At 42.4% G+C, this 27,279-nt stretch overlaps 2 protein-coding genes across 3 annotated transcripts; both read left to right on the forward strand.

Annotated features, from left to right (window-relative positions):
* Positions 1-711: 711 nt before the first annotated feature.
* On the forward strand, positions 712-3,930 carry LOC110496886 (cell surface glycoprotein 1-like). Its single transcript, XM_036953518.1, has 2 exons — positions 712-764; positions 893-3,930. Exons 1-2 carry the CDS (start codon positions 730-732, stop codon positions 3,462-3,464), a joined length of 2,607 nt encoding a protein of 868 aa, XP_036809413.1. The 5' UTR covers positions 712-729; the 3' UTR covers positions 3,465-3,930.
* A 1,709-nt stretch (positions 3,931-5,639) lies between these two features.
* LOC110496696 (ribonuclease ZC3H12A) lies at positions 5,640-20,757 on the forward strand. 2 transcript variants are annotated; one of them, XR_005037533.1, is made up of 7 exons: positions 5,640-6,020; positions 10,598-11,192; positions 13,637-13,776; positions 17,758-17,992; positions 18,543-18,643; positions 18,831-20,303; positions 20,337-20,757. XR_005037533.1 is itself a non-coding variant. In XM_021572729.2 (6 exons), exons 2-6 carry the CDS (start codon positions 10,651-10,653, stop codon positions 19,904-19,906), a joined length of 2,094 nt encoding a protein of 697 aa, XP_021428404.2. In that variant the 5' UTR covers positions 5,640-6,020; positions 10,598-10,650; the 3' UTR covers positions 19,907-20,757. The 2 variants fall into 2 exon arrangements, 1 of the variants encoding a protein (XP_021428404.2); XM_021572729.2 differs by having other exon boundaries at positions 18,831-20,757.
* Positions 20,758-27,279: the final 6,522 nt, after the last annotated feature.

Genomic DNA, 27,279 nt, shown 5'->3' on the forward strand with positions numbered 1-27,279 from the left:
AACAAATGACTGTTGAGAATATTTTAACAACTCTCAGGTCAATTTCAATTCTGTGATTATTCGGCTTCAGAGGAGGGATGTGTTTTTATTTTTTAAAGTAGCTAAAACAATTCTCACAATGTGAGTTTAGCTATTGCATTCCATGGGTTTTAAGTTTAGTATGTAGTCATTGTTATACAGTGAAGGAGTTTAGTATGTAGTCATTGTTTTACAGTAAAGGAGTTTAGTATGTAGTCATTGTTATACAGTAAAGGAGTTTAGTATGTAGTCATTGTTATACAGTAACGGAGTTTAGTATGTAGTCATTGTTTTACAGTAAAGGAGTTTAGTATGTAGTCATTGTTTTACAGTAAAGGAGTTTAGTATGTAGTCATTGTTTTACAGTAAAGGAGTTTAGTATGTAGTCATTGTTATACAGTAAAGGAGTTTAGTATGTAGTCATTGTTTTACAGTAAAGGAGTTTAGTATGTAGTCATAATTATACAGTAAAGGAGTTTAGTATGTAGTCTTTGTTTTACAGTAAAGGAGTTTAGTATGTAGTCTTTGTTTTACAGTAAAGGAGTTTAGTATGTAGTCATTATTATACAGTAAAGGAGTTTAGTATGTAGTCTTTGTTTTACAGTAAAGGAGTTTAGTATGTAGTCATTGTTATACAATAAAATAGATGAGTGTATTTCCATATCCACTCTTTCCTTTCCCCAGACTGGCTTCATTGGGAATACTACAACCATGGGCTTCCCTCTATGCCTATGTCTTCTCTCTTTGTAAGTAAGAGTTATCTGCTTGAATACTCTTGTTTTTGCCACGTGGAGTTCGCCATAAAAAGGCAAATGACATTATCATAATATTAATGTAGGTTGATAGAAGATTGATTTTGTCTCTTCACTTTCAGGATTTTCACAACTGCTTGTGGTTCAGGTTTTAGTGACGACACAGCGCTTCATGAAAACTCTTATGAGGAAAAGTGGATGGCATCTATACCTGATGACCAACTCCTTTCAGCTGTTACTATTCCCGGAACTCATGAGAGCCTAACTCTGTATGGTGGACCTCTTATACAGTGTCAGGCTTGGACCTTGGAGAACCAGCTGAAAGCAGGATTGCGGTACTTTGATTTACGTATAGAGGCCAGTATTTTCCACAACACCCTTGATGTCATGGATGGGCATATAAAACATACCAAGTTCCATGACGTGCTAAACATTCTATGGGAGTTCTTGGGCAAACATGACAGTGAGACTGTACTTTTGAGAGTGACACTGCAAGGGATGAGTATCTGGAATGCTAGAGAATCTATCAAGGATTTGATTAAGAAATCCAAAGATAATGTATGGACAAAGACGTTGGTCCCCCACATGCGAGACGCGAGAAGGAAGATCGTCTTTGTGCAGAGTACCAATTTCAATGTCGGAACCCTTAACCATAACACTTTCGTCACTTACGATGGATGGTTCAAAAACATTGAAAACAAGATGAAAACGATCACAAAACATCTGAAAGAAGCTCAAAAGAATTGTGCTCATACAATTTCCTTGACTGACACATCCGCCACCGGCTTTTTCATAGGCCCTAAAACTGTGGCCAGAGTGGTTAATGATCAGCTCAATAAGCTCTTAGGTAAACTAAAGACAGGCTCTGATAAACCAAACTGCTTGGGGGTAATCAGCATGGACTTTCCCAGTCCAGACCTCATCCAGAACATCATTGAGATAAATAGGCAACAAGGAAGAGGTTCATCTGAACGCCTAGTAGAGCCTGAACCAGAGCCTGAACCAGAGCGTGAACCAGCAGAGCTTGAACCAGCAGAGCATGAAGAACCTGAACCATCAGAGACTGAACCAGCAGAGCCTGTAGAACCTGAACCAACACAACCTGAGCCAATAGAAGAGCCTGAACCAGAACCGGAACCAGCAGAGCCTGAACCAGCAGAGCTTGACAAACCTGAACCAGCAGAGCCTGAGCCAGGAGAGCCTGAGCCAGTAGAAGAGCCTGAAACAGCAGAGCCTGAACCAGTAGAAGAACCTGAACCAGCAGAGCCTGAACCAGCAGAGCCTGTACTTGCAGAACCTGAACCAGCAGAGCCTGAGCCAGTAGAGCCTGAGCCTGAACCTGCAGAGCTTGGACCAGCAGAGCCTGAACCAGCAGAGCCTGAACTCGCAGAACCTGAACCAGTAGAGCCTGAACCAGCAGAGCCTGAGCCAGTAGAGCCTGAGCCCGCAGAGCCTGAACCTGCAGAGCTTGGACCAGCAGAGCCTGAACCTGCAGAGCTTGGAGAATCTGAACAAAGAGAGCCTGAACCAGCAGAGCCTGAACCAGCAGAGCCTGAAGAACCTGAACCAGCAGAGCTTGAGCCAGGAGAAGAGCCTGTACCAGTAGATTCTGAACCTTTAGGGGAGCCTGAACAAGCAGAGCCTGAGCCAGTAGGGCCTGAACCAGCAGAGCCTGAACTCGCAGAACCTGAAGAACCTGAACCAGCAGAGCTTGAGCCAGGAGAAGAGCATGAACCAGCAGAGCCTGTACCAGTAGAGTCTGAACCTTTAGGGGAGCCTGAACCAGTAGAGCCTGAACCAGCAGAGTCTGTACCAGTAGATTCTGAACCTTTAGGGGAGACTGAACCAGTAGCGCCTGTACCAGCAGAGCTTGAGCCAGTAGAGCCTGAACCTGCAGAGCTTGAACCAGCAGAGCCTGAACCAGCAGAGCATGAAGAACCTGAACCAGGAGAACCTGAACCAGCAGAGCCTGAACCAGCAGAGCCTGAGCCAGTAGAAGAGCATGAACCAGCAGAGCCTGTACCAGTAGATTCGGAACCTTCAGGGGAGCCTGAACCAGTAGAGCCTGAACCAGCAGAGCCTGAGCCAGTAGAGCCTGAACCTGCAGAGCCTGAGCCTGCAGAGCCTGAACCTGTAGAGCTTGGACCAGCAGAGCCTGAACCAGGAGAGCCTGAACCAGGAGAACCTGAACCAGCAGAGCCTGAACCAGCAGAGCCTGAGCCAGTAGAAGAACATGAACCAGCAGAGCCTGTACCAGTAGATTCGGAACCTTCAGGGGAGCCTGAACCAGTAGAGCCTGAGCCAGTAGAGCCTGAACCAGTAGAGCCTGAGCCAGTAGAGCCTGAACCAGCAGAGCCTGAGCCTGCAGAGCCTGAACCTGTTGAGCTTGGACCAGCAGAGCCTGAACCAGGAGAGCCTGAACCAGGAGAGCCTGAGCCACCAGAGCCTGAACCTTCAGAGCTTGGACTAGCAGAACCACAACCAGCAGAGCATGAAGAACCTGAACCAGCAGAGCCTGAACCCGCAGAACCTGAACCCGCAGAACCTGAACCAGTACAGCCTGAACCGGCAGAGCCTGATCCAGTAGCACCTGAACCAATAGAGCATGGGGAGCCTGAACCTCCACGGGAGCCTGAACAACCTAAGAAAAAACCTAGGAAGAAGAAGAAATGTCATAAGAAACATAAGAATTAACATAAAATTCAGTTATTGTCCAATGAAACTCAGACCTGTGCCCAAACCCCCCAAAAATATATACAAATGTAAAATCTTCCAAACATGTATTTGTCCAGACTTCCATTGTGTTCTGAGGCCATGGTAAGAGGCAGCTAAATAGACTGTAGTTGATGTGTTGTGAGATGAGAGTTCCACTCTTCTAATACAGTTTGAAACAATATACAGCAGAGGTGTCAAACTCATTCCACAGAGGGCCTAGAGTCTGCAGGTTAGACAACCAGTGGAGGGGAGTTCCTTACTAATTATTGACCTTATTTTATCAATTAAGTACAAGGGAGGAGCAAAAACCCGCAGACAGTCGGCCGTCCGTGGAACGAGTTTGACACGTGATACAGTATATCTGGTTCTTCTTTATGTACATTACAATTACGGTTGGCTCTCTTCTTCAATATTACATGTACATTTCACCTTAATAACATTTGAAATAAAGATTAAACCAATACATTTATCTGGTCTTCCTTCGTGTACATCTTCATCAACTGAACCGACTAGGCTAGAGCGAGAGCTAGAGTTGCTTGAGTGAGAGCGTGAGAAGCAACCAGTAAGTTCCCCCTCTGCTGGAAGCAACACTGTCATTCCAATACACAGTCTGATGTTTTGAGTACAATTGCAATTGCATGTTTAATAGAGAAGACAAATTTGACACTATCTTGCAGTTGAAAACGTGATGGTTACTGGTAACTTACTGCTTACTTGGCACTATGTGATGATTTGTTTCCCACCCAAAGAATATTGCAACTTCTAACTCATAACTAAACCCACAGTCAGTAACTCCTAGAGGGTTAAATGTAATAGTTCTACTGGAATCAAAACTTTACATTAATGTAGTCTTCAAAATGACCAGATCCTCCCTCTTGAAATGTATCTATTCAAAGATTTGGGGTTTATCATCGTTTTCTGCGACGAAACAGGAAATAAGTTTTAAAAAAGGTCATACAGCAGAGTTTCTAAAAGTTTCTCTTGAAAGGTAAGTCAAAAACAACTAGATATGTCCAGCAGACACACAGATATTATTAATTGTAATGCATACATTATGATCCATGAGAAAATAGCCGATGCATTAATCAGGTACTGCATAACAGGATTTTCTGAGTGCTCTTGAGAATGGAATATGAAAAAACAACTCAGACACATGCCTGCCTACATGATGAAGTCAGGTAAGAGCTTTAGGCATACAGTGCAGATAAAGGGTGTATTGTTCTGTCACATAGGTCATCAGACCACACAGGTGACTTCTCTGTCTGGTCTAACATGGGCTGGCTGGGCTGGGTCAAAGTTTCTACAAACAATGAGTTGGCCTTTATCCTCCTTTTATGGTGTAGGAAAATGTAGAGTAGTTATTTTCTAGCGTTGTGAATGGAATCTCAAATGCATTCTTCCTTTTTTTTGATTATGGACCATACAGTGGTAGATAATAGACAGTGCACTATAATAGTATTTATGACAGTGTAAAGCTCACCGCGATTACCAGCCTTTTTTCCCTTGATGTCATCATCAACCCTTAGAAAAGAAGTTCCATCCACTGGCCGAAATCAATACAGAAAATAATAAGAAACTGCTGACTCACTAGGAACTATATGATGTGGCTCAAAACATGTTATTAAAATACATACAAATGTTTTAGGGTACAAGCCTAGGCCATATTTTGTCTTTCTTTTCTTGTTAACTAGATTTTCTTTGTTATTCTTTGTTAGCTAGCTAGCTACTTCCAGGAGAGTCCCTAGCAACTGGTAAGCAATTCAGCTAGCTAAGATAACTGTACAATTTTATGAAAAATAGTTACTTTTTCCAAAGCCTGTCTCCTTTGTTTTGTTGCTTGTTTTGTCTCCAATTCAGTCTTGCCGTTTTCTTTTGCTTTTTTCCCAATGTACTTCACTCTAAAAACCATTGTAAATTTCAATATTTGTAGCTCATTTTTTTCAGCAGCTGCTGCTCATTTTGGAATCGAGACTACACAAATATTGTATTCAGTAGGCTAGGCAGTAGCTATAATAACTAATAGGAGCAATGATTTCAGCCAGAGACTATCATACCATGGTCTATCAGTTGATAATAATATAGTTGCACTTGAAACTTGTTTGTAAAAGGTTTTGAAAAAAAACTGTTTAGTTAGCTGGTCAATCACTGAATTGGTTTACCGAGTGGCGCAGCGGTCTAAGGTACTGCATCTCCGCGTCACTATAGTACCTGGTTCGAATCTAGGCTGTATGACATCTGGCCGTGATTTAAAGTTCCATATAGCGGGGCCCGGGTTTGGCCGAACTAGGGCGTCATATAAATTGACTTTACCTAGTTAATTTTTTATGATCAACTGCTGTTGGCCTGTTTCGTTACCTCAAGAAAGGAAGACGGGAAAACCCCTCTATTTCCTCCTGTGGAGTTGACGCGTGTGACGTCATAGGGGGAGTGGCGGACTGTCCGTACTGACACTGCTCAGAGAGAGAGAGACATTTCACATGGATAGCAGCACGAACATTACATTCAATCGCGAAACTGTTGGGCTATGAAATACTGGTAAGTAACTACATTTGACGGGCTAACTTTGTTTCTTATTTGGTAACGTGTTGACTGATTACGGTGTCAAAAGTTCAGGAAGTTAGACTATATGTTAAGGTTTTCCGAAACGGACTAAATTGCGGAACAAATCAAAGAAGGATAACTCGGGTTGATACTCATAGGCTACATTTAACATCTCGCCGACTAAAATTTCTGGGAATGAACACCGGCAATTTAATTAATTTCCTTTAAAAACTCGAGTAGTCGACAATATACATTTAGGCTATTGATGCAGTAAACCAACGGGTCATTCCTAGGCCTACCGTACGTTGCCTTTTGGACCTCATAACTTTAGGTGGGGGAAAAATTACGTTTCACTTTCAGAAAAACATATTGGTCAAGCTCAGGCATTTAAATCTCCTGTTAGGAAAACACATGACTACTCAATAAATAATGTTATCCATTGAACAGGAGTGTAGCCTATTAGTCGCTATTAGGTAGCCTAGTGGTTAGAGCGGTGGCCCACTAACCGAAAGGTTGGTTGCTCAAGTCCCCGAGCTGACAAGCTGTCGTTCTGCCCCTGAACAAGGCAGTTAACCCACTGTTTCTAGACCGTCATTGACTTGCCTAGTTAAATAGCACAAGATGAACAACATATATAACTTTTATTTTCTGCACTGTAGGTCTGCTGTAAAGTCACAGTAAAGTAACTTGAGTAAAGGAATATAATAGATAATAGACAATATACACATTTTTGTCTCAGAGCTTTTCTTATTATTCTGTATGTAAATCCAAGACACCGCATATACGATAGGTTTCGTATGGTACTGTATGTATTAATTTTGTCGATGTCCATCACCCATTCTGTATGATATGCTACGAATTACAATTCGTATTATATGTTACGAATTTGAAAAACTTACAATATGTTACGAATTTTCTAAACGTTATAATTTTGAAAACGTATGACATGTTACGAATACTAGCTAACGTTAGGGTTACGTTTAGGAATTAGATGCTTTAAGGTCATGGGTAGGGTTAGCTAACAGGTAGTTAAAGAGTTGCAATTTAGCTACAATATCAAAGTTGTCCGTGATGAGATTCAAACGCGCAACCTTTGGGTTGCTAAATGTTTGCGTTATACGCCCGTTTATCCACCCCAACCCTTTTGTCTTAAGTAGCCATCTGTTTTACAGTATGTAACCATACCAAACATAAAATATCATAATATTTGAGTGTCCCTGATTTACATTTACTATGCTACATCTAGTCTATGAGACCATGCTGTTAGGTCGCATTCGATGATACCGACAGACAGGAGCACTTGTCATCAAGAGTTAAAAAAGGGTACAGATGTAGAATCTTAATTTGAGCCAGTATGCTACAGCAGGAAAATAATCCTGCAGCAACAGTAAATTTGAATTTTTATGTGGATTGTAATTAATGGGCATTTTTTGTTGGGGTTGATCCACTTTTCGTAAGGACAAATCAATTCGGAAATTTCAAAGTGGAAATTACAAACTTCAGAAACCTTTTTAAATCTCCAATACACTACAAGTGGTAAAATGTCCTACATTGCAGGAAAGTTCTCCTGCAACAGGGTGGTCAAATTAAGACTAACTAACTGCCGGGGCGGCAGGGTAGCCTAGTGGTTAGAGCGTTGGACTAGTAACTGAAAGGTTGCAAGTCCCCAAGCTGTCGTTCTGCCCCTGAACAGGCAGTTAACCCACTGTTCCTAGGCCATCATTGTAAATAAGAATTTGTTCTTAACTGACTTGCCTCGTTAAATAAAATAAAAATTATCCTGATCATTTTTTTATTTAACAGGGCAAGTCAGTTAAGAACAAATTGAAAAAACCTTTTGGTTACTAGTCCAACGCTCTAACCACTAGACAACCTGCTGGTTACTAGTCCAATGCTAGAGTACAGTGTAGAGTACAGTAGAGTTCAGTGTAGAGTACAGTCGAGTACAGCTGGTTACTAGTCCAATACTAGTCCAATATATATATATATATATATATATATATATATATATATATATATATATATATATATATATATATATATATAGAAAGGCATATGTGATCATAATCAAGTTTTAAATTGATTATGTTTTTGTCAAATACTGTATCTGTTTGGGATTCTTCAGTGTACAATATACTTGTATCTATGTCACAGCACCTGCTTAAGAAAGAATCGTCCCACGGCTGAATATATATGTTTGTTTTATTCCATGTGTAACTCTGTGTTGTTTGTGTCGCACTGCTTTGCTTTATCTTGGCCAGGTCGCAGTTGTAAATGAGAACTTGTTCTCAACTAGCCTACCTGGTTAAATAAAGGTGTTCTCAACTGGCCTACCTGGTTAAATAAAGTTGAATAAATAATAAATAAATAAATAATTAATGTAATTGGCGACCCCTGGCCTAAGGGCTGTTAAACTAGTGGTCCTCTTTGTTAGTGTTTTTACTGATTTACGTTCTGTTTATGAATAATTAAGTGTTTAAAATGCAATTCCGTGACTGTACTCAGATGTACTCTACACTGTACTCTACACTGAACTCTACACTGTACTCTACTACACTCTACACTGTACTCTACACTGTACTCTACTGTACTCTACACTGTACTCGACTGTACTCTACACTGAACTCTACTGTACTCTACACTGTACTCTACTGTACTCAACACTGAACTCTACACTGTACTCTACTGTACTCTACACTGTACTCTACTGTACTCTACACTGTACTCGACTGTACTCTACACTGTACTCGACTGTACTCTACACTGTACTCTACTGTACTCAACACTGAACTCTACACTGAACTCTACTGTACTCTACACTGAACTCTACTGTACTCTACACTGTACTCGACTGTACTCTACACTGTACTCTACTGTACTCTACACTGAACTCTACTGTACTCTACACTGTACTCGACTGTACTCTACACTGTACTCTACTGTACTCTACACTGTACTCTACTGTACTCTACACTGAACTCTACTGTACTCTACACTGTACTCGACTGTACTCTACACTGAACTCGACTGTACTCTACATGGAAATCTACTTTACTATACTGTTCTGTACTCTACAGTACTGTTCTGTTCTGTACTCTACTGTTCTGTTCTGTTCTGTACTACTGTACTGTTCTCTACTGTACTCTACTGTACTGTACTCTACTGTACTGTACTCTACTGTTCTGTACTCTACTCTACTGTTCTGTACTGTACTGTACTCTACTGTACTCTACTGTTCTGTACTCTACTGTACTGTTCTGTACTGTACTGTACTCTACTGTACTCTACTCTACTGTTCTGTACTGTACTGTACTCTACTGTACTGTACTCTACTGTTCTGTACTCTACTCTACTGTTCTGTACTGTACTGTACTCTACTGTACTCTACTGTTCTGTACTCTACTCTACTGTTCTGTACTGTACTGTACTCTACTGTTCTGTACTCTACTGTTCTGTACTCTACTGTACTGTTCTGTACTGTACTGTACTCTACTGTACTGTACTCTACTGTTCTGTACTCTACTCTACTGTTCTGTACTGTACTGTACTCTACTGTACTGTACTCTACTGTTCTGTACTCTACTGTACTGTTCTGTACTCTACAGAGCTTTACTGTGCTGTACTTTGATGTCTAAACTTGTGAAACATAGATATATATGATTGGTACTGTCCGGAACAAGGAAATTTGGTCTTTTTGGGGGCAGAGCTCATTAAAATTAAAGCCAGTGTCTAGAATAATACCCAAATATGCAAAGGAGGATAATGCATGAAGAGAATTACATTAATATCCATAGTTATGTATTTCTGTGTAGTACAGATCAGGGACCAATGATGAAATTACGTTACTGCAATTCTGTTAGTGGGTGTAAATCCACCTCGCTCTAGTTGAATAAGCTAAATAGATTTTTTCAAAGTCTGTGTGTCATGTCATAGCTGATACCCCATGCTCTCTGCTGCCATTTTGGAATTGCCCTATTCTTACTCTCAATAGTAATTTGGGACCCCGACTGAGTTCCAAAAAATATATATATTTTACTTATTCACAGGTTTTTCTTTACTTTTACTATTTTCTACATCAAAACTATGAAATAACACATATGGAATCAAGTAGTAACCAAATAAGTGTTACACAAATCAAAATATAGTTTATATTTGAGATTCTTCAAAGAAGCCACCGTTTGCCTTGATGACAGCTTTGCACACTCAACGTCAGTACTAACATCCCATTTACATTTGAGGAATTTAGCAGACGCTCTCATCTAGAGCTACTTACAGTTGGGTGAGACGACCACATATCGCAGTCATAACAAATACATTTTCCCTCCAGTAAAGTAGTTATCAGAAAGTTCTGTTCTACTAAAGTAAGATGTGATCCATTGTCAGACGGCAAGACAATTATTGAAGTGTTGATAACTTAAATGACAAGCTGAATTGTAGTCTACTGGTGTATGTGCTGTAGAGCTGATGTGTGTTTATTTTCAACTCTTTTTTGTTAGTATTATGACCTCAAACTTTTAAATAGCCCCTTTTTCACACACCCACAATAATGATGACATCTTTTTTTTAAACAGGTGTCATATATGAGACCTGCCTGAAAGAAAGAGAGAGAGAGAGAGAGAAAGAGATGAAGATTGGTGCTATCTCAATGCTGAGCCCGGTCAAAGATGTCTTACCATGGAAAGAGTTCTCCCACATAGCCCGTCTGAGCCCCACAGAGCCCCACGACACAGTCGGATGGCTGTCCACTCTGCCTGCCCTTCACAGTCATCATCCACCCTGTCCCATCTGTGAGAGAATGCACCCTAGTGGTACCCACTGCTCTGCCCCGGAAGAGAGCGGCAAGACCTCCACAGAACCTGGAGAGGCTCAGCTGGACTTCTACCTTAAACTGGGCTACTCCCCAGCGCAGGTCTGGACCGTGTTGCAGAAGTTTGGCCTGAACACAGACACTAACAGGGTTCTGGGGGAGCTGGTGCGGACGGGAGCCAGTCTAGAAGGGATTGAGAAGGAGCAGGAGAAGGAGGGAGCCCCGTCTATCCTGGTGGGCCGAGGGGAGACCCTCAGTAACCTGCCCCTCACCCCTCCACCCAGCCGGGGCGATGTACCCAGTGAGGAGGGTGATGCCCTGAGACCCATAGTGATCGATGGGAGCAACGTGGCTATGAGGTGAGCACAGAGTTTCACTAGTTTTAAGTTTCCCCCTCCCCACTCACCACTCCCAGACATTGCTAGCAACATTGTTGGTTGAGAAATAGTTATCAATAAATATGTGTGTCCATTTTAATGGAAAACTATCACAGTAAGGTACTTAATTGTTACCCAGAAATGATTTAGTATTGATATAAAAGGCATACTGCCTTTAACGGGCTCTAGAGTGGCGCAGGGGTCTACGGTACTGAATCTCAGTGCTAGAGGTGTCACTACAGACCCTGGTTCGATTTCATGGCTGTATCGCAACCGCCCGTGATTGGGAGTCCCATGTGGCGCCGCACAATTGACCCAGCGTCGTTTGGGTTTGGCCGGGGTAGCCCGTCATTGTAAATAAGAATTAGTTCTTAACTGATTTGCCTAGTTAAATAAAACAGATTATGTTCATGGGAAAAGGGTAGATACAGGTTAGACCAGCCTTCATCATATCTCTCTCCAGTAGTTGTAGTTAAGCGTTTCTAGGAGCTTGTGGTTTGGCAGAAAGCCTGTAAAGAAGGTGCTGTGCCAGAAGAATTCACGGTCTTCAAGAACAGATCATTTCCTTATTGCGCTAAACTCCTACCCATACTTCTCTAGATAAACCAGCCCTTACCCCTCATAATTACTTCTCTAGATAAACCAGCCCTTACCCCTCATAATTACTTCTCTAGATAAACCAGCCCTTACCCCTCATAATTACTTCTCTAGATAAACCAGCCATTACCCCTCATAATTACGTCTCTAGATAAACCAGCCCTTGCCCCTCATAATTACTTCTCTACATAAACCAGCCCTTACCCCTCATAATTACTTCTCTAGATAAACCAGCCATTACCCCTCATAATTACGTCTCTAGATAAACCAGCCCTTGCCCCTCATAATTACTTCTCTACATAAACCAGCCCTTGCCCCTCATAATTACTTCTCTACATAAACCAGCCCGTACCCCTCATAATTACTTCTCTACATAAACCAGCCCTTGCCCCTCATAATTACTTCTCTACATAAACCAGCCCTTACCCCTCATAATTACTTCTCTACATAAACCAGCCCTTACCCCTCATAATTACTTCTCTACATAAACCAGCCCTTGCCCCTCATAATTACGTCTCTACATAAACCAGCCCTTACCCCTCATAATTACTTCTCTACATAAACCAGCCCTTACCCCTCATAATTACTTCTCTACATAAACCAGCCCTTACCCCTCATAATTACTTCTCTACATAAACCAGCCCTTACCCCTCATAATTACTTCTCTAGATAAACCAGCCCTTACCCCTCATAATTACTTCTCTACATAAACCAGCCCTTACCCCTCATAATTACTTCTCTACATAAACCAGCCCTTACCCCCCATAATTACTTCTCTAGATTTACTCCTACCCTTACCCCTCATAATTACTTCTCTATATAAACTCCAGCCCTTACCCCTCATAATTAGGATCTAGCTAGAAGTCAGGAATGGTAACACTGTTTCAGCCCTGCTTTTATGTCTATTGTTTCAACACTCCACCAGCCACTCAGTCAGGTGTCACTGTTAGCCTGGGGGAGAGTTAACCTTTTCTCCCACACCCCCATCACTCCCCCTTCTGCTGCTCCTCTGTCTCCTTTGGCTTTCTGCCCACTTTGATACAACATTCGTACAGGCATGTCTCTCCCTCATTGCTCTGACATGCAAATTTGAGCATGCAAATCAGTGCACAGTGCAACAGGAACAGACCTGACTGCATTTTATGCCCTGCCTGCCCTACTGGACATACATCAGCTAATTAGCTCCAAGTGATTTTAATTTTGGAAATGTGTCCCGAAGTATTCCCACACATAATAGAGAGATATATGATCGTATTCAAATGTAAGCAAGGTTTGAATTTTTATGTTTTAGTCAAATATTATATCTGTTTGGGCTTCTTGCAGTCAATTCGCAGCCCACAAATGATTTGCAATTATGTTCCAGCCCCCTGACCATCCACTCAGTTGAATCTAGTTGATTATCGCTGGTCTAGATTCTAGTAATAGTCCTACTGTAGCTAGTTGGTAGGTGGTCTACTGTGAGAACAGGGACCGTTTGATTTGTGTATACACAGCTAAAACATTTGCATTGCAAATGCCTGTGATATTGTGTGTACATGTAGCTAAGTGCTTTCAAATGAAAAATAACTGTTGTAGTAATCGCGGGCCCTCCCTCCCCAAATGTGTCTATTGATATAGCTCTTGAGGTACAGGCTGCGTTCCAAATGGCACCTTCTCCCTATAAAGTGCACTTCTTTTGACTAGGGCCCATAGGGTGCCAATTGGGACGCAAGCCAATGAGTCAGCGTAGGAGGTTATTTTTCCTTACCCTTACCACACAGGTAAGTCATTATGAATGGGATTGGCTTGCTTGTTAAACAATATTTATTTCTATTGCCGTTCTGTTGTAGCCACGGGAACAAGGAAATGTTTTCCTGCCTGGGAATCCAGCTGGCGGTAAACTTCTTCCTGGACAGAGGTCATACGGACATCACTGTGTTTGTTCCCTCATGGAGGAAGGAGCAGCCTAGACCAGATGTCCTCATCACAGGTAAGATGTCGGGAATACACTGCCAGGCACGGGGCCCGATGTCTACTTCCTCGTCTGTATCTCCGCCCTCATTGTATTGAATACAGTTTCCTCCTCAAGCCATCCCACTGGGCACAGACATCATTTCAACCTTTAGTTTTGATTTGGTTGAGTCGTCAACTAACGTGAATTTATCGTGAAATCAACTAAAAAAAATGTCACCATGTCATTGGATTTGGGTAAAATAAAAAAAAGATGACTTTTTTGCAAATTTGATCAGTTTTCCATGTCGATTCAACATCCTCACATAAATTATTTTGTTGAATTGACGTGGAAACAATGTTGATTCAACAAAGTTGGGCAGACATTTGTTTTTTAGACACAATGGAACATTAAAATGTTATTTTAATCAGAGATGTTTTTTTTTTTTTTGTACCTTTATTTAACGAGGCAAGTCAGTTAAGAACAAATTCTTATTTTCAACAACTGCCTAGGAACAGTGGGAACTGAACTGCCTGTTCAGGGGCAGAACGACAGATATGTACCTTGTCAGCTCGGGGATTTGAACTTGCAACCTTCCGGTTACTAGTCCAACGCTCTAACCACTAGGCTACCCTGCCACCCCAATATAGAGTATATTTAAGCAATAACACCTGAACGGGTGTGGTAAATGGCCAATATACCACACTTAGGGCTCTTCTTATGCACGACGCATCATGGAGTTCTATAGTGGCCACATACCACAATCCCCTATTATAAACTGGTTAATTGGTTAACGTAATTAGAAGAGTAAAAATACATGTTTTGTCATACCTGTGGTATATGGTCTGATATCCCATGGCTTTCAGCCAATCAGCATTCAGGGCTCGAATCACCTAGTTTCTAATATATAATACGCTATGTGATATGTTGACTTCAGGAAATATGCATACAAGCACAATGTTTGAGTAGAGAGCGTGTCTCTTTGAACATGTGTGAGCAGGAAACCGTTTGGCATATGGACTTGTTTGGCTTTTTCCAGTTGCAGAACTTGAGATCAGATCAGTGATCAAAGTGATGCAACTCCACAACTCTGGGAAGTGACAGCAGTGGAGAGCAGGAGGGGAAAACCCAACACTGATATTTCTGTTTCACTACGTCTCTCTCTCTCATTCAGCTGATTAAACTAGGGACTTTTATCAGCGCATTTATCACTTCCTGCAGTAGCATGTAAAAACCGTCTTCTCATGGTGAGCATGGCTGACCTAGTTACTGTCAATTAGAGGCCTTCACTGGTCCAAAGAGTTGTACCCATTCCTAAATGGGCCTGGGGTTATCCCCATCTGGACCCGATATGCATAAACATGTTTTTTTGTAAATATAGAGACCAATTCCAAACGGGCCCGATGATAACTACACCCGTTCTGTGTAGACCTGATCGGATCCAGACCCGATTAGAGTGAGGGAAGCAGACAAGTCATTTTATAAGCTACTAAAAGCGCGAGGGAGAGGAGGTAGAGAGCCTCTGGCAGTGTGTATGGGCTACTGTGAGTGTAAGAGGAGGTAGAGAGCCTCTGGCAGTGCTGTGTGTATAGGCTACTGTGGGTATAAGAGGAGGTAGAGAGCCTCTGGCAGTGCTGTGTGTATGGGCTACTGTGAGTGTAAGAGGAGGTAGAGAGCCTCTGGCAGTGCTGTGTGTATAGGCTACTGTGGGTATAAGAGGAGGTAGGGAGCCCCTGGCAGTGTGTATGGGCTACTGTGGGTATAAGAGGAGGTAGGGAGCCCCTGGCAGTGTGTATGGGCTACTGTGAGTGTAAGAGGAGGTAGAGAGCCTCTGGCAGTGCTGTGTGTATAGGCTACTGTGGGTATAAGAGGAGGTAGAGAGCCTCTGGCAGTGCTGTGTGTATAGGCTACTGTGGGTATAAGAGGAGGTAGGGAGCCCCTGGCAGTGTGTATAGGCTACTGTGGGTATAAGAGGAGGTAGGGAGCCCCTGGCAGTGTGTATGGGCTACTGTGAGTGTAAGAGGAGGTAGAGAGCCTCTGGCAGTGTGTATGGGCTACTGTGAGTGTAAGAGGTGGTAGAGAGCCTCTGGCAGTGCTGTGTGTATAGGCTACTGTGAGTGTAAGAGGAGGTAGAGAGCCTCTAGCAGTGCTGTGTGTATGGGCTACTGTGAGTATAAGAGGAGGTAGAGAGCCTCTGGCAGTGGTGTGTGTATGGGCTACTGAGTGTAAGAGGAGGTAGAGAGCCTCTGGCAGTGTGTATGGGCTACTGTGAGTGTAAGAGGAGGTAGAGAGCCTCTGGCAGTGTGTATGGGCTACTGTGAGTATAAGAGGAGGTAGAGAGCCTCTGGCAGTGCTGTGTGTATGGGCTACTGTGAGTATAAGAGGAGGTAGAGAGCCTCTGGCAGTGCTGTGTGTATGGGCTACTGTGAGTGTCAGCAAGTGACATGGGAACAGGGAGGAGGGAGGGAGAGACGAGAAGCAGCAACCAACCAAGTCGACTCGCATTATAGTAGGCTAATATCTACCATAGCTAGGTTCTGTATCATCCGATATGATTACGTAGTACCGGTCTTGACTGCATCAAACTGGGAGAAGCTAGTTGAGCTAGCTAGCAAGGCTAATTGAGGAAGCATTCGCTTTCTCATCCTACACAGTTGCAACTCCATTCTATTCCATTCCATTCAATATGAAGTAACAGCCTACCTGTTGGCTCTTGGTCGTTGTAGCCTGTCCTCCTTTAACTTTTAATTCCGTAATTTTAATTCCGTCTTCCATTGATTAGATATCTTCTAACTTTTGCCCCACATGGAGGCTCTATGACTGTAGCTTATTGCCGCTTTGATGACTTATGATTGGCCAACAACAAGCCACTCCTGTGAAAAGCAAAGAGCAGCAGCATGATTTATACCATTTCTCTCTCTATTGCGTTCGGATCTGTATGGGCCCTTCCGGATAAGTCAGTTAAAATTACACATACCAGAGACCCATGAAAATCATATCAGATACGACCCGTGACATTATTTAGAATCATCGATCCGGACTCACTCGCTTCCCGGGTCGGGTCTTGCGTATTTGGGTACAGGTGGATCCGTGAAGACCTTGAAGTACATGTGGCTCATGCCTTATCCATTGCCAAGAGCTGGTTAGAGCCTGTAGGCTCAACGTTAATATGATGGATAGAGTTTTTAATTTAGTTAACCTCATATTTAACACATTCTTCTTTATCTGAAGCTCCTTAATTAAACTTTATCCAACTTTATTCATGTGTGCCAAATATCATATCAACTTTATTCATGTGTGCCAAATATCATATCAACTTTATTCATGTGTGCCAAATATCATATCAACTTTGAGCCTACACGCTATACCCTGCTCGCTATCAGAGTATCTTAAAAAGTTTGGCAACAAAATATGACAATGTGAGAGGTAGAATGTGAGAGGTAGAATGTGAGAGGTAGAATGTGAGAGGTAGAATGTGAGAGGTAGAATGTGAGAGGTAGAATGTGAGAGGTAGAATGTGAGAGGTAGAATGTGAGAGGTAGAATGTGAGAGGTAGAATGTGAGAGGTAGAATGTGAGAGGTAGAATGTGAGAGGTAGAATGTGAGAGGTAGAATGTGAGAGGTAGAATGTGAGAGGTAGAATGTGAGAGGTAGAATGTGAGAGGTAGAATGTGAGAGGTAGAATGTGAGAGGTAGAATGTGAGAGGTAGAATGTGAGAGGTAGAATGTGAGAGGTAGAATGTGAGCGGTAGAATGTGAGAGGTAGAATGTGAGCGGTAGAATGTGAGCGGTAGAATGTGAGCGGTAGAATGTGAGCGGTAGAATGTGAGCGGTAGAATGTGAGCGATAAAGTAAAGTGTGCTAAACAAGTTGTGAAATCTGTTTCCTGGAAACAATCTGTTTACATACAGACCAGGATTAGGGGTGGTTAATGCATGATTCATCTCTTAAATAATACTTAACCATTCAATGAGTTAATCATCAATGATCTAATTTAAGTATTTTTCTCTGTTTCTAAAGATCAACACATTTTGCGTGAGCTGGAGAGGAAGAAGATCGTGGTGTTCACCCCTTCGCGGCGTGTAGCGGGCAAACGTGTGGTCTGCTATGACGATCGCTTCATCGTCAAGCTGGCGCATGAGACCGCCGGCATCATCGTGTCCAACGACACCTACCGTGACCTTCAGGGCGAGAGACAGGACTGGAAGCGCTTCATTGAGGAGAGGCTACTCATGTACTCCTTCGTCAATGACAAGTAAGTCTTGTGGTAGCTTACTATTAACCTTGAAATACACACAGTGGACAAATAAATTAATGTTTTACCTAATAGGTGGTTGCAGTAGACAAATAACATGTTTTAACTAATAGTTGGTTACAGTAGACAAATAACTCATGTTTTAAATAATAGCTAATATACAGGTATATGGTTACAGTTCTACAAATCTCATGAATAAGCCATTTTTTTTTATTTTACCTTTATTTAACGAGGCAAGTCAGTTAAGAATAAATTCTTATTTACAATGACAGCCTATGACAGTGGGTTAACTGTCTGTTCAGGGACAGAACGACAGATTTGTACCTTGTCAGCTCGGGGGTTTGAACTTGCAACCTTCCAGTTACTAGTCCAATGCTCTAACCACTAGGCTACCCTGCCGCCCATTGCTTGGTTGTATAATTTGTAAATATTTTATACTCATAAATCTGTATAACTGCACAATTGAGGTATGCAAATGATGCATTGTTGTTCAGTGTACATTAGCCACAGTGTAGTGGGAATCTAAACTCTACTCCCCCCATTATCTCAGGTTCATGCCCCCTGATGACCCTCTGGGTCGTCATGGTCCCACCCTGGAGAACTTTCTACGGAAGGTTCCTCGTTTGCCACGGAAACAGCCGTGCCCTTATGGTGAGATCATATCTCTACTAGGGTCATCCTGTGGTTGACCTTACATATGGGGGGGGGGGGGGAGGTTTGTCAAATAATTATTGACAAACTGACACCAATACTGTAATGGATGTAATAAATGTACTGTACTGTATGTGCTGAAACTCAATGGTACTAATGAACTATTGTTTACATTTCATGAATCTAGGCAGGAAATGCACTTATGGGATGAAGTGTAAATTCTACCACCCGGAACGAGCCAACCAATCCCGTTGCTCTCTGGCTGACGAGCTGCGGAAGAAGGCCAAGCTATCTTTATCAGAACAAAAACACCCCACTGCAGGTGCTGGACCTGCCTATGGCCTTTCTCTGGAGGAGGGGACGGCTCAGAAACTGCCTCTAGAACAGAGGAATGGCTCCCTGAAGAAAGGCCACATCAGTGAGAATGTGCTTCTGATCAAGGGAAGCCATCTGTCCAGCCAGAGGTCCCCAACTAAGAAGGACAAGACCAACCGACACTTGACCAATCTGGACTTGGCCATGCCCAGTGGCTCTCAATCCCCGACAGACCTGGACTCGGCCCTGCCCAGTGGCTCTCAGGAGCGACTAGATTCTGGTCTTGGCTCCTTCGAGAGCCAGGTGTCTGACCCCTCCAGGGACCACTGTGACCGTTATGGGAATGCTGGGTTTAGGAACTGCCTGTCCCCCCCTAGTATGAGACAACAAATCTATTCCCTGCCTAGCAACCTGCCTTCTAGCTGCAGCTCTCATCCTCCTCAGCCTTTACTGGGCCCCAGCACAGGATACCAACAACATCGCAGCAGGGGCCCAGCCAGCACCCACAACAACACCCACAGCCCACATCACAGCATGGGCCCAGCCAGCACCTACCACCCAGGCAAGATAACCTACAGCCCCACCTATTACCTCAGCTATGGGGCACCGATATATCCAGTTGGGGAGCATCAGTACAGGTATCCCAATGACTTCCAACAGGAGAACAGGGCCCAACCTCCACAGCAGACCTACTGGTCCGATCCGTTCGGGACTTATCCTCAGACTCTCCATAGCACTGCTCAAATGGAGAAGCAGAGACACTGGCTCCTCCCTCAGACACAGCCCCACCCCCACGGGGAGAGCAGGGAGAGAGAGGAGGTCAGGAAGAAGCTGCTGGCTATCTTTAACGGCCGTCTGGTGGACAAGGTCATGGACATGTTTCCCCAGCTCATGGACCCACAGAGATTGGCTGCTGAGATCCTCATCCTGCAGTCTCCGGGCCTGTGATTGGCTCGTTGCTCTGGTATGGTGGGGACTGGAATTTTAGTTTCTTTCAATTGAAAGTATCTCTTGTAAAAAAAAAACTGCAAGCTACTGTAAAGATCTTCCTACTGTATGTGCATTGATCTTCCTACTGTATGTGCTCTGCTCAATGTGTTCTTGCCACGTGTTTCAGGAACTATGTTGCTTATAGCGCTTCTGATAGCGTGGAACCTGAGGCAATGGATTGTTGATGCAAATTGCATCTTTTGGGGAGAAAAAAATATTATTTCTAGACTCTTGAATGTATTTGATGGGAAAATGTCATGTATTTGAGAAACAATATTCTTACAGTGTTTTAATTTTTTTATTTCACCTTTATTTAACCAGGTAGGCCAGTTGAGAAACACCTTTATTTAACCAGGTAGGCCAGTTGAGAATACCTTTATTTAACCAGGTAGGCCAATTGAGATCAAGTTCTCATTTACAACTGCAACCTGGCCAAGATAAAGCAAAGCAGTTCGACAAAAACAACAACACAGAGTTACACATAAACAAACGAACAGTCAAATAACACCATAGGAAGAAAAAAAATCGATGTATGCATTTACATATGTATTGATGTGTTCTGAGGTCTATGTATCAAGATGAGTTATGGCATAAAGAGTTTTATTGGCACTGTGTGCCATTATGGTAGGTCACAGCTAACTATCTAGCTAGTACGCTAGTGAAGTAGATGCCCTATGGGTCTTGTTTTTTTGAATAACATTAAAGCTGGAATTCATACTTGGCTACACAGCCACGTCCGTTTGAGACCTTACAACAACAAAGATTTTACTTCAAACAACCAACACAGTCCCCCCCCCCCCCCCCCCCCCCAGACATAGAATCGGCAGAATATGAGTTGTGTTTTCCAGACGTTCCCTCTCCTCCTTTCTTCAACAAAACAACAACAATAACAGTGGTGCTGTTTCACCTTATGCAGATTCCAGTTGTAATGTTCTGAGCAGAACAACCTATGCATTTCTTTTTAATGATAAAAAAATGCATTTTAAGTAGTACAAAAAACATACACGACTATATCTAAAGTCTAAAAATAAAATGCTAATATTTACTGTCAGAAGTAGAAGAGTAGAAAGACGTTGTGATTTGCCACTGTCTAATAAATAAAAATTTTTAAAAAAATCGACTTGTGTGCAGCAATGAGAGAACAGTGTATAATTCCAGATCGTTGATTTGTGACAGGTTTTAGTTCCCTGCTGTGAGCTTTTGTTTCTTCGTTTCTTCAGTGTACATGGAATTGTGCTATGGGATACAGTCAATTAATAATTTCAGTGTTTTATGCAAACATTTTAAATAAAAACCTAAATATATTTAAAGGTTTGTGAACTACGATGCTTCGTGGGTGACTGTTGTTGATGTGTGCAGAGGGTCCCTGGTTCGCGCCCGGGTATGGGCGAGGGGACGGTATAAAGTTATACTGTTACATTGACAACGCTCTACAACACCACTTGGATGGAATCCTGCCTAATTATTTTTTGATAGGACCACAACATGTTGTGATTTTTATAGCTTAAAGGCTTCTACGCACCTATCCAACCACAGACAACCCAACTTAGAAAGGTATGAACAAAACCTTAAAAGGGGCAATCTGCAATTTCTACATGTATTTTTGATACATTTATCATATGCACCCATTGATTCTTTAAGAATATAACTTAGAAATGCTTCATGAGCTTAGTTCAACTGTCGCACCCCATCCGAACCCCCAAAATATAAGCTATATAGCCTCAAAACATGGTTAAAACTATACTTTGTATATCATGGATGGTCAGTCTTACATCCATAGCTCAGTCTATGAATTTGAGAGTGGTTACATTTCTCCAGCCCCATCCTTCAGCTTTTTACCAAAACGGGTGGCGAAAAAACGCTTTGTTATTGTTTCACCTGCTGATTGCCCCTTTAAGAGGCACACGCCGCATCCGCACATACAGTTCATCGTTATATAAAGTGTTGTTATTGTACTGTTGCAAAAGCTGAACCTGTGTCTCGTCTGCGCAAGTGAATTCCTCTGTCACTCAATTTTAACACGATCACATGTCTGAAAGAAGCTAGCTCAGACACGATACTCATAAACATTCCATTCTGGAGAAATATATGTTTGTATTTTTACTGATCGTAAAACGTGGTGTACTTGCTCTAGGCTACTGGAGGAAGCACATTACGTACTGTATCTATTGTAAAACTAGGTGTGGTACTCCGAGTACATTACATTGTGTTCTCTTTACAGGTTTCTCCCTTTGACAAGTGACAAGGCATACTAGAGTCACAGGGGATCACTTAACCTTCAGTTAGCCTCACCGTAAAGATTGTCCTTAGCTGACGGAGTATACTGTATGTCAGTGAACTTTCAGGGCAGGGAGTTGAAAGCACTGACCTGTGAACTCGCCTAAACAGACAGAGAGAGAGAGATAAAGAGAGAGGTCTGTGTGAGAGTAAAGTGGTTGTTCTGGAGAAGCAGAAAGGTGAAAGGTGAAAGCATGTCTTCTTTGTCAAGACAATTTAATGCCTGCTCTGAATGGCATTCACAGATTTATTTGTAAAACATGGTCTGAATTACTGATTGACATCTAGTTTTTGAATACAGAAATAGTTCATAGTGACCAATATTTTAATGTTTTGCAAGTTGTGGCATGATGTCACAAACAGACTGGTACCCAGGCTACCAAGGAGTGGCACAAATAGATACCCCACATGAGTATATCAACACCGAAGAAGATGATGGGTGTGTCAGCCTAGCCATCCTCTCCTAGGCACCATCTGTGAATTCAAATAAAATGCGTATTATTACAAACATGGCAGCAGAACCCACAATTGTCACATCTGCTCCGGTGTCTTCTTGACCTGCAGTTACTCCTCCAGTACATGCTCTCTCTCTCCCTCTCCCTCTCTGTGCGATTGTGTGGTTGGAGACAGGTGTGCTGGAGTCAGAGCAGATCCCTACCAGCTGCAACTCGTTCCATAATCAAGACCTTTACAAATACATCGTCCTGCCACTCCACGTCCTGCCAGATCGTAATCTCTGCTCAGTCAGTTCATGATTATAGCCATTTATGATTATTCAAGATCCTGTTACTCTGCCTGACACCGGTTATCCTCTCATTGCAGTTACCGCTCTGTCTCTGGCTCCTGTCTCCCGATCCACATCTCACCACCCAACTACCTTGCGCTGGATTTTTATTTTTATTTATTTTTTTACATTTTTTTGTGTGAATTTTACCCCCTTTTCTCCCAATTTCAGGGTATCAAATTGTTAGTAGTTACTCTCTTGTCTCATCGCTACAACTCCCGTACGGGCTCGGGAGAGACGAAGGTCGAAAGCCATGCATTCTCCCGAAACACAACCCAACCAAGCCAGCCGCACCAATGTGTCGGAGGAAACACCGTGCACCTGGCGACCTGGTTAGCGCCCGGCCAGCCACAGGAGTCGCTAGTACGCGATGAGACAAGGATATCCCTACCGGCCAAACCCTCCCTAACCTGGACGATGCTAGGCCAATTGTGCGTTGCCCCACGGACCTCCCGGTCGCGGCCGGCTGCGACAGAGCCGGGGCACGAACCCAGAGTCTCTGGTGGCATAGCTAGCACTGCGATGCAGTGTCCTAGACCACTACCCCTCCCTTGAGGCCCACCTTGCTCTTGATTTTCCTCACCACCACTACCTTGGATTCCCCTCAGGACCTGTTTACCCTGTTCTACTCAGCCAACTCCAACCTCAGTCTCCACATCTGGTTTTTCTGTAACTCATCCGAGCTTCCCTGGATCTGCACTCCATATATCCCTGTGTAACAATACATATTTTGGTTCACTCATCCCTGTTTCCTCATCTGAGTCTGCTCTTGAGTTCCCCTGTGTTTCTCCGCTTAAAAACAACACCTGCTACCCACATCTGCAAGGGGAACCACTACTTCAAGGTCTCAGAGCGAGTGACGTCACCGATTGAAAAGCTATTAGCGCGCACCACCGCTAACTAGCTAGCCATTTCACATCGGTTACAATAGCATTCACCTGGTCAGTATATATCATCGAAAGAGCATGTGTTCCTCATGTTTTGTACACTCAGTGTAGATTAGTCAGTGGTGGAAATAGTGCTCAACTGTCATACTTGAGTAAAAGTAAAAGGAAATACTATACATCATATTCCTGATATTAAGCAAACCAGACAACACCATTTTCTTGTTTTTTACATTTACACTCAGCCAGGGGGCACTCCAACAATTATACATCATTTACACTCAGCCAGGGGCACACTCCAACAATTAGACATCATTTACACTCAGCCAGGGGCACACTCCAACAATTAGACATAATTTACACTCAGCCAGGGGCACACTCCAACAATCAGACATCATTTACACTCAGCCAGGGGCACACTCCAACAATCAGACATAATTTACAGTCAGCCAGGGGCACACTCCAACAATCAGACATCATTTACACTCAGCCAGGGGCGCACTCCAACAACTAGACATCATTTACACTCAGCCATGGGCACACTCCAACAATCAGACATCATTTACACACAGCCAGAGGGGCACACTCCAACAATTAAACATCATTTACAAACACAGTATATGTGTTTAGTGAGTCCGCCAGATCAGAGGCAGGAGGAGGGGATGATATTGATAGGAGAGTGAATTGGACCATATTGCTGTCCTGCCCGAGCATTCAACATGTAACTAGTACTTTTGGGTGTCCGGGAAAATGTATGGAGTAAAAAGCACATTATTTTCTTTAGGAATTCAGTGGAGTGATAATAAAAGTTGTCCAAAATGTAAATAGTCAAAGTAAAGTACAAATACCCCCAAAAACTACTGTAGTGTTTACTCAAATACTTTACACCACCTTTATTAGTCTGTGATAGTGTATCTCCCCAAAATGTTTAAAATGTTTTGGACAAACCTTCACAGATAAAACATGATTTGAAGATGGATAATAGGCTGTAAAGTTGTTTTGTTTTGTCACAGTTTTAGTTGTGGTGTCGAAAAAACCTTCATCTTTTAGGGGGAGTTGTCAAGTCCTTCTACTGCAGATACATATGTTGTGACTCACTGTGCTGTGAGCTGTTCACATGTGCTATTTCATTAGATGTTTCACTGCTATTGTTACTGATGGAAAAATATAACGGCTGATGTGGGAATGAGGAAATGTACCCAAATGAGATAAACTGTGACTCACTTGAGGAAACAGTTTTCTCCCTCATTGCACTTGTCTTATATCAGGCCACATTCCTCCTACACAACGCTCGTTCGTCACTCCAGGAGGAATCTGTACTTTTCCTTCCACTAATACAGTAAAACATGCTTTATATATTGACCGGTCACTTGTCAACACACACACACCGTTTCTTATGACAAGGAAGCAGACAGTACCTCACAGGCTATTCCCTCGATCTAGTGTCTGATGTTTGACAGGTGGCTTCACTGTTCTCTCCAATACTTCAATAAACCACACTGTAATTACATATAAAACATCTGAGATGTGACTCCATAAAACATTGATTCACTGTGATCTGCTGTCAGATGTATCAAGCGTCTCAGAGTAGGAGTGCTGATCTAGGATTTGTTTAGCCTTTTAGATCATAATGAATAATATTACATGGGCTGGGGGGGGGGGGGGGGGGGACCTGATCCTAGATCTGATTCTAGACCCACTCGGAGACAATATATTACATGTATAGGCATCAATGTTCATGATTACCTTTGATCTTCTGAAAAACTATCATGTCATTTCAAATATGACCACTACGGTCAGTCAGAATCTCTTCTCTCTTGCTTATTAATTCTGAAATCAACCAACTAACCACTCCCCTCCCTAAATCCACAGTATTCTACGTGATAATGGGGAAGAACCACAAATGTAATCTTCCAGAAATAGCTATATCTATGACATCACGATCCATGACAGTAGCTCGGCTTCCATCGAATTGGCTACAGATCTTCATGCAAATATTCATAAATAAAATATGCGCATTTTCCTAACAGACCTGTTGCAGATAAAAGTCTGTGGGTGATGACAATGCACTTTTTCACGTATCGAATAGAAATCTACAATTCAATGTTTCCATCGCATTTTCAACTCTAACTATTTTGTCACAAAAAACTGTTGAGTTAAATAGTAAATGTGCCGACTCTGGTCTTGGCATGTGTGATTTATTCAACAGCTCGCAGATACAGTGCGGGTATACTGTCAACATGATGAGATTATTATGGATAAGAGCGAGAATGTTTTAATTTGTCAAACGGCAGTCAATCGTCATGTCACCAGAATAATCCTCTAGATATTTATTGGAAAGGAGCATCAAGATCATTTTACACTTTCTCCACCCTGTGGATTTTATCAAAATGTATTTAATTTGTAGCCTAATAAACTGTGTGGTTTCCCGAGTCGTAATGGGAGGACCACACAACGTGTCATCATCATCACAGAACTCCCAAATGTACTTCGATATGATGGTTATGACATCAGTATTTGCGCATCAATGCGTTTCCAACCACCATTTCTCGCATAATACATTTTACCGAAACAAATAGATCGCACCAAATCGAACGAACAAATGATCGGTCGCCATTTATACAATTGTTCTGAAACGACCTTGTTTCAACACAGCTGTCGTGATTTTTTTTAATACAGTATGACTTCACAAGCATAAAAACTGCGGATGGCAACGTGGTTAGCGAAACACATTTAAAAACGTCTCTTCTTCTTCTTCTTCTAGCCAAGTCAAATGAACCCTAGACTCTTGACCTTCAATGACTGTCAGTTACTGTGGGTTGCTTTAGGAGTGGGGCAGTCCAGATCCTTTCATATTTGTTGAGTTTATTGGTCAGAAAATAGAGAGCGAAAAGTAGTGAGAGTGTATTATAGCAGTGGGTCCGATTCTAATCCATGCTGGCAGCAGTACAAACAGTCCATTTTATCTTGAGGCAGTGGTTTAGATGGCTAGAGCACACATTATAGCCAATTTGTCACATTCTACTTATGATAAATAGGTAGATCCATGCCTCACGGGTTGATTGGCACATTGATTGGAAATCTGTAGAGTGATTGCTCAATCACAAAATGTTCTTTCTGTTCAATGGTTCGAATAGCAATCGTGACTTGAGAAACATTTCTCTCTGGTGGTATTTCTGTCTTGGCAAAAACTACGGCTGTCAATGAAAACATTTAACATGGACTTTTTACATTGTTATTACTAATTAGCAGTTCACATTTCTGGATACTTTCTTTCCATTTAGACCCTACAAAATGTGATTAGCACATGGAAATAGGTTACCCTCAGACTGACTGAATGCTAACTGTTATATCAGGCCCATGGAACACATGTCTGATTATTACCA

Source organism: Oncorhynchus mykiss, chromosome 18 (genome assembly GCF_013265735.2).
Source record: "Oncorhynchus mykiss isolate Arlee chromosome 18, USDA_OmykA_1.1, whole genome shotgun sequence".
Classification (NCBI taxonomy): Eukaryota; Metazoa; Chordata; class Actinopteri; order Salmoniformes; family Salmonidae; genus Oncorhynchus; species Oncorhynchus mykiss.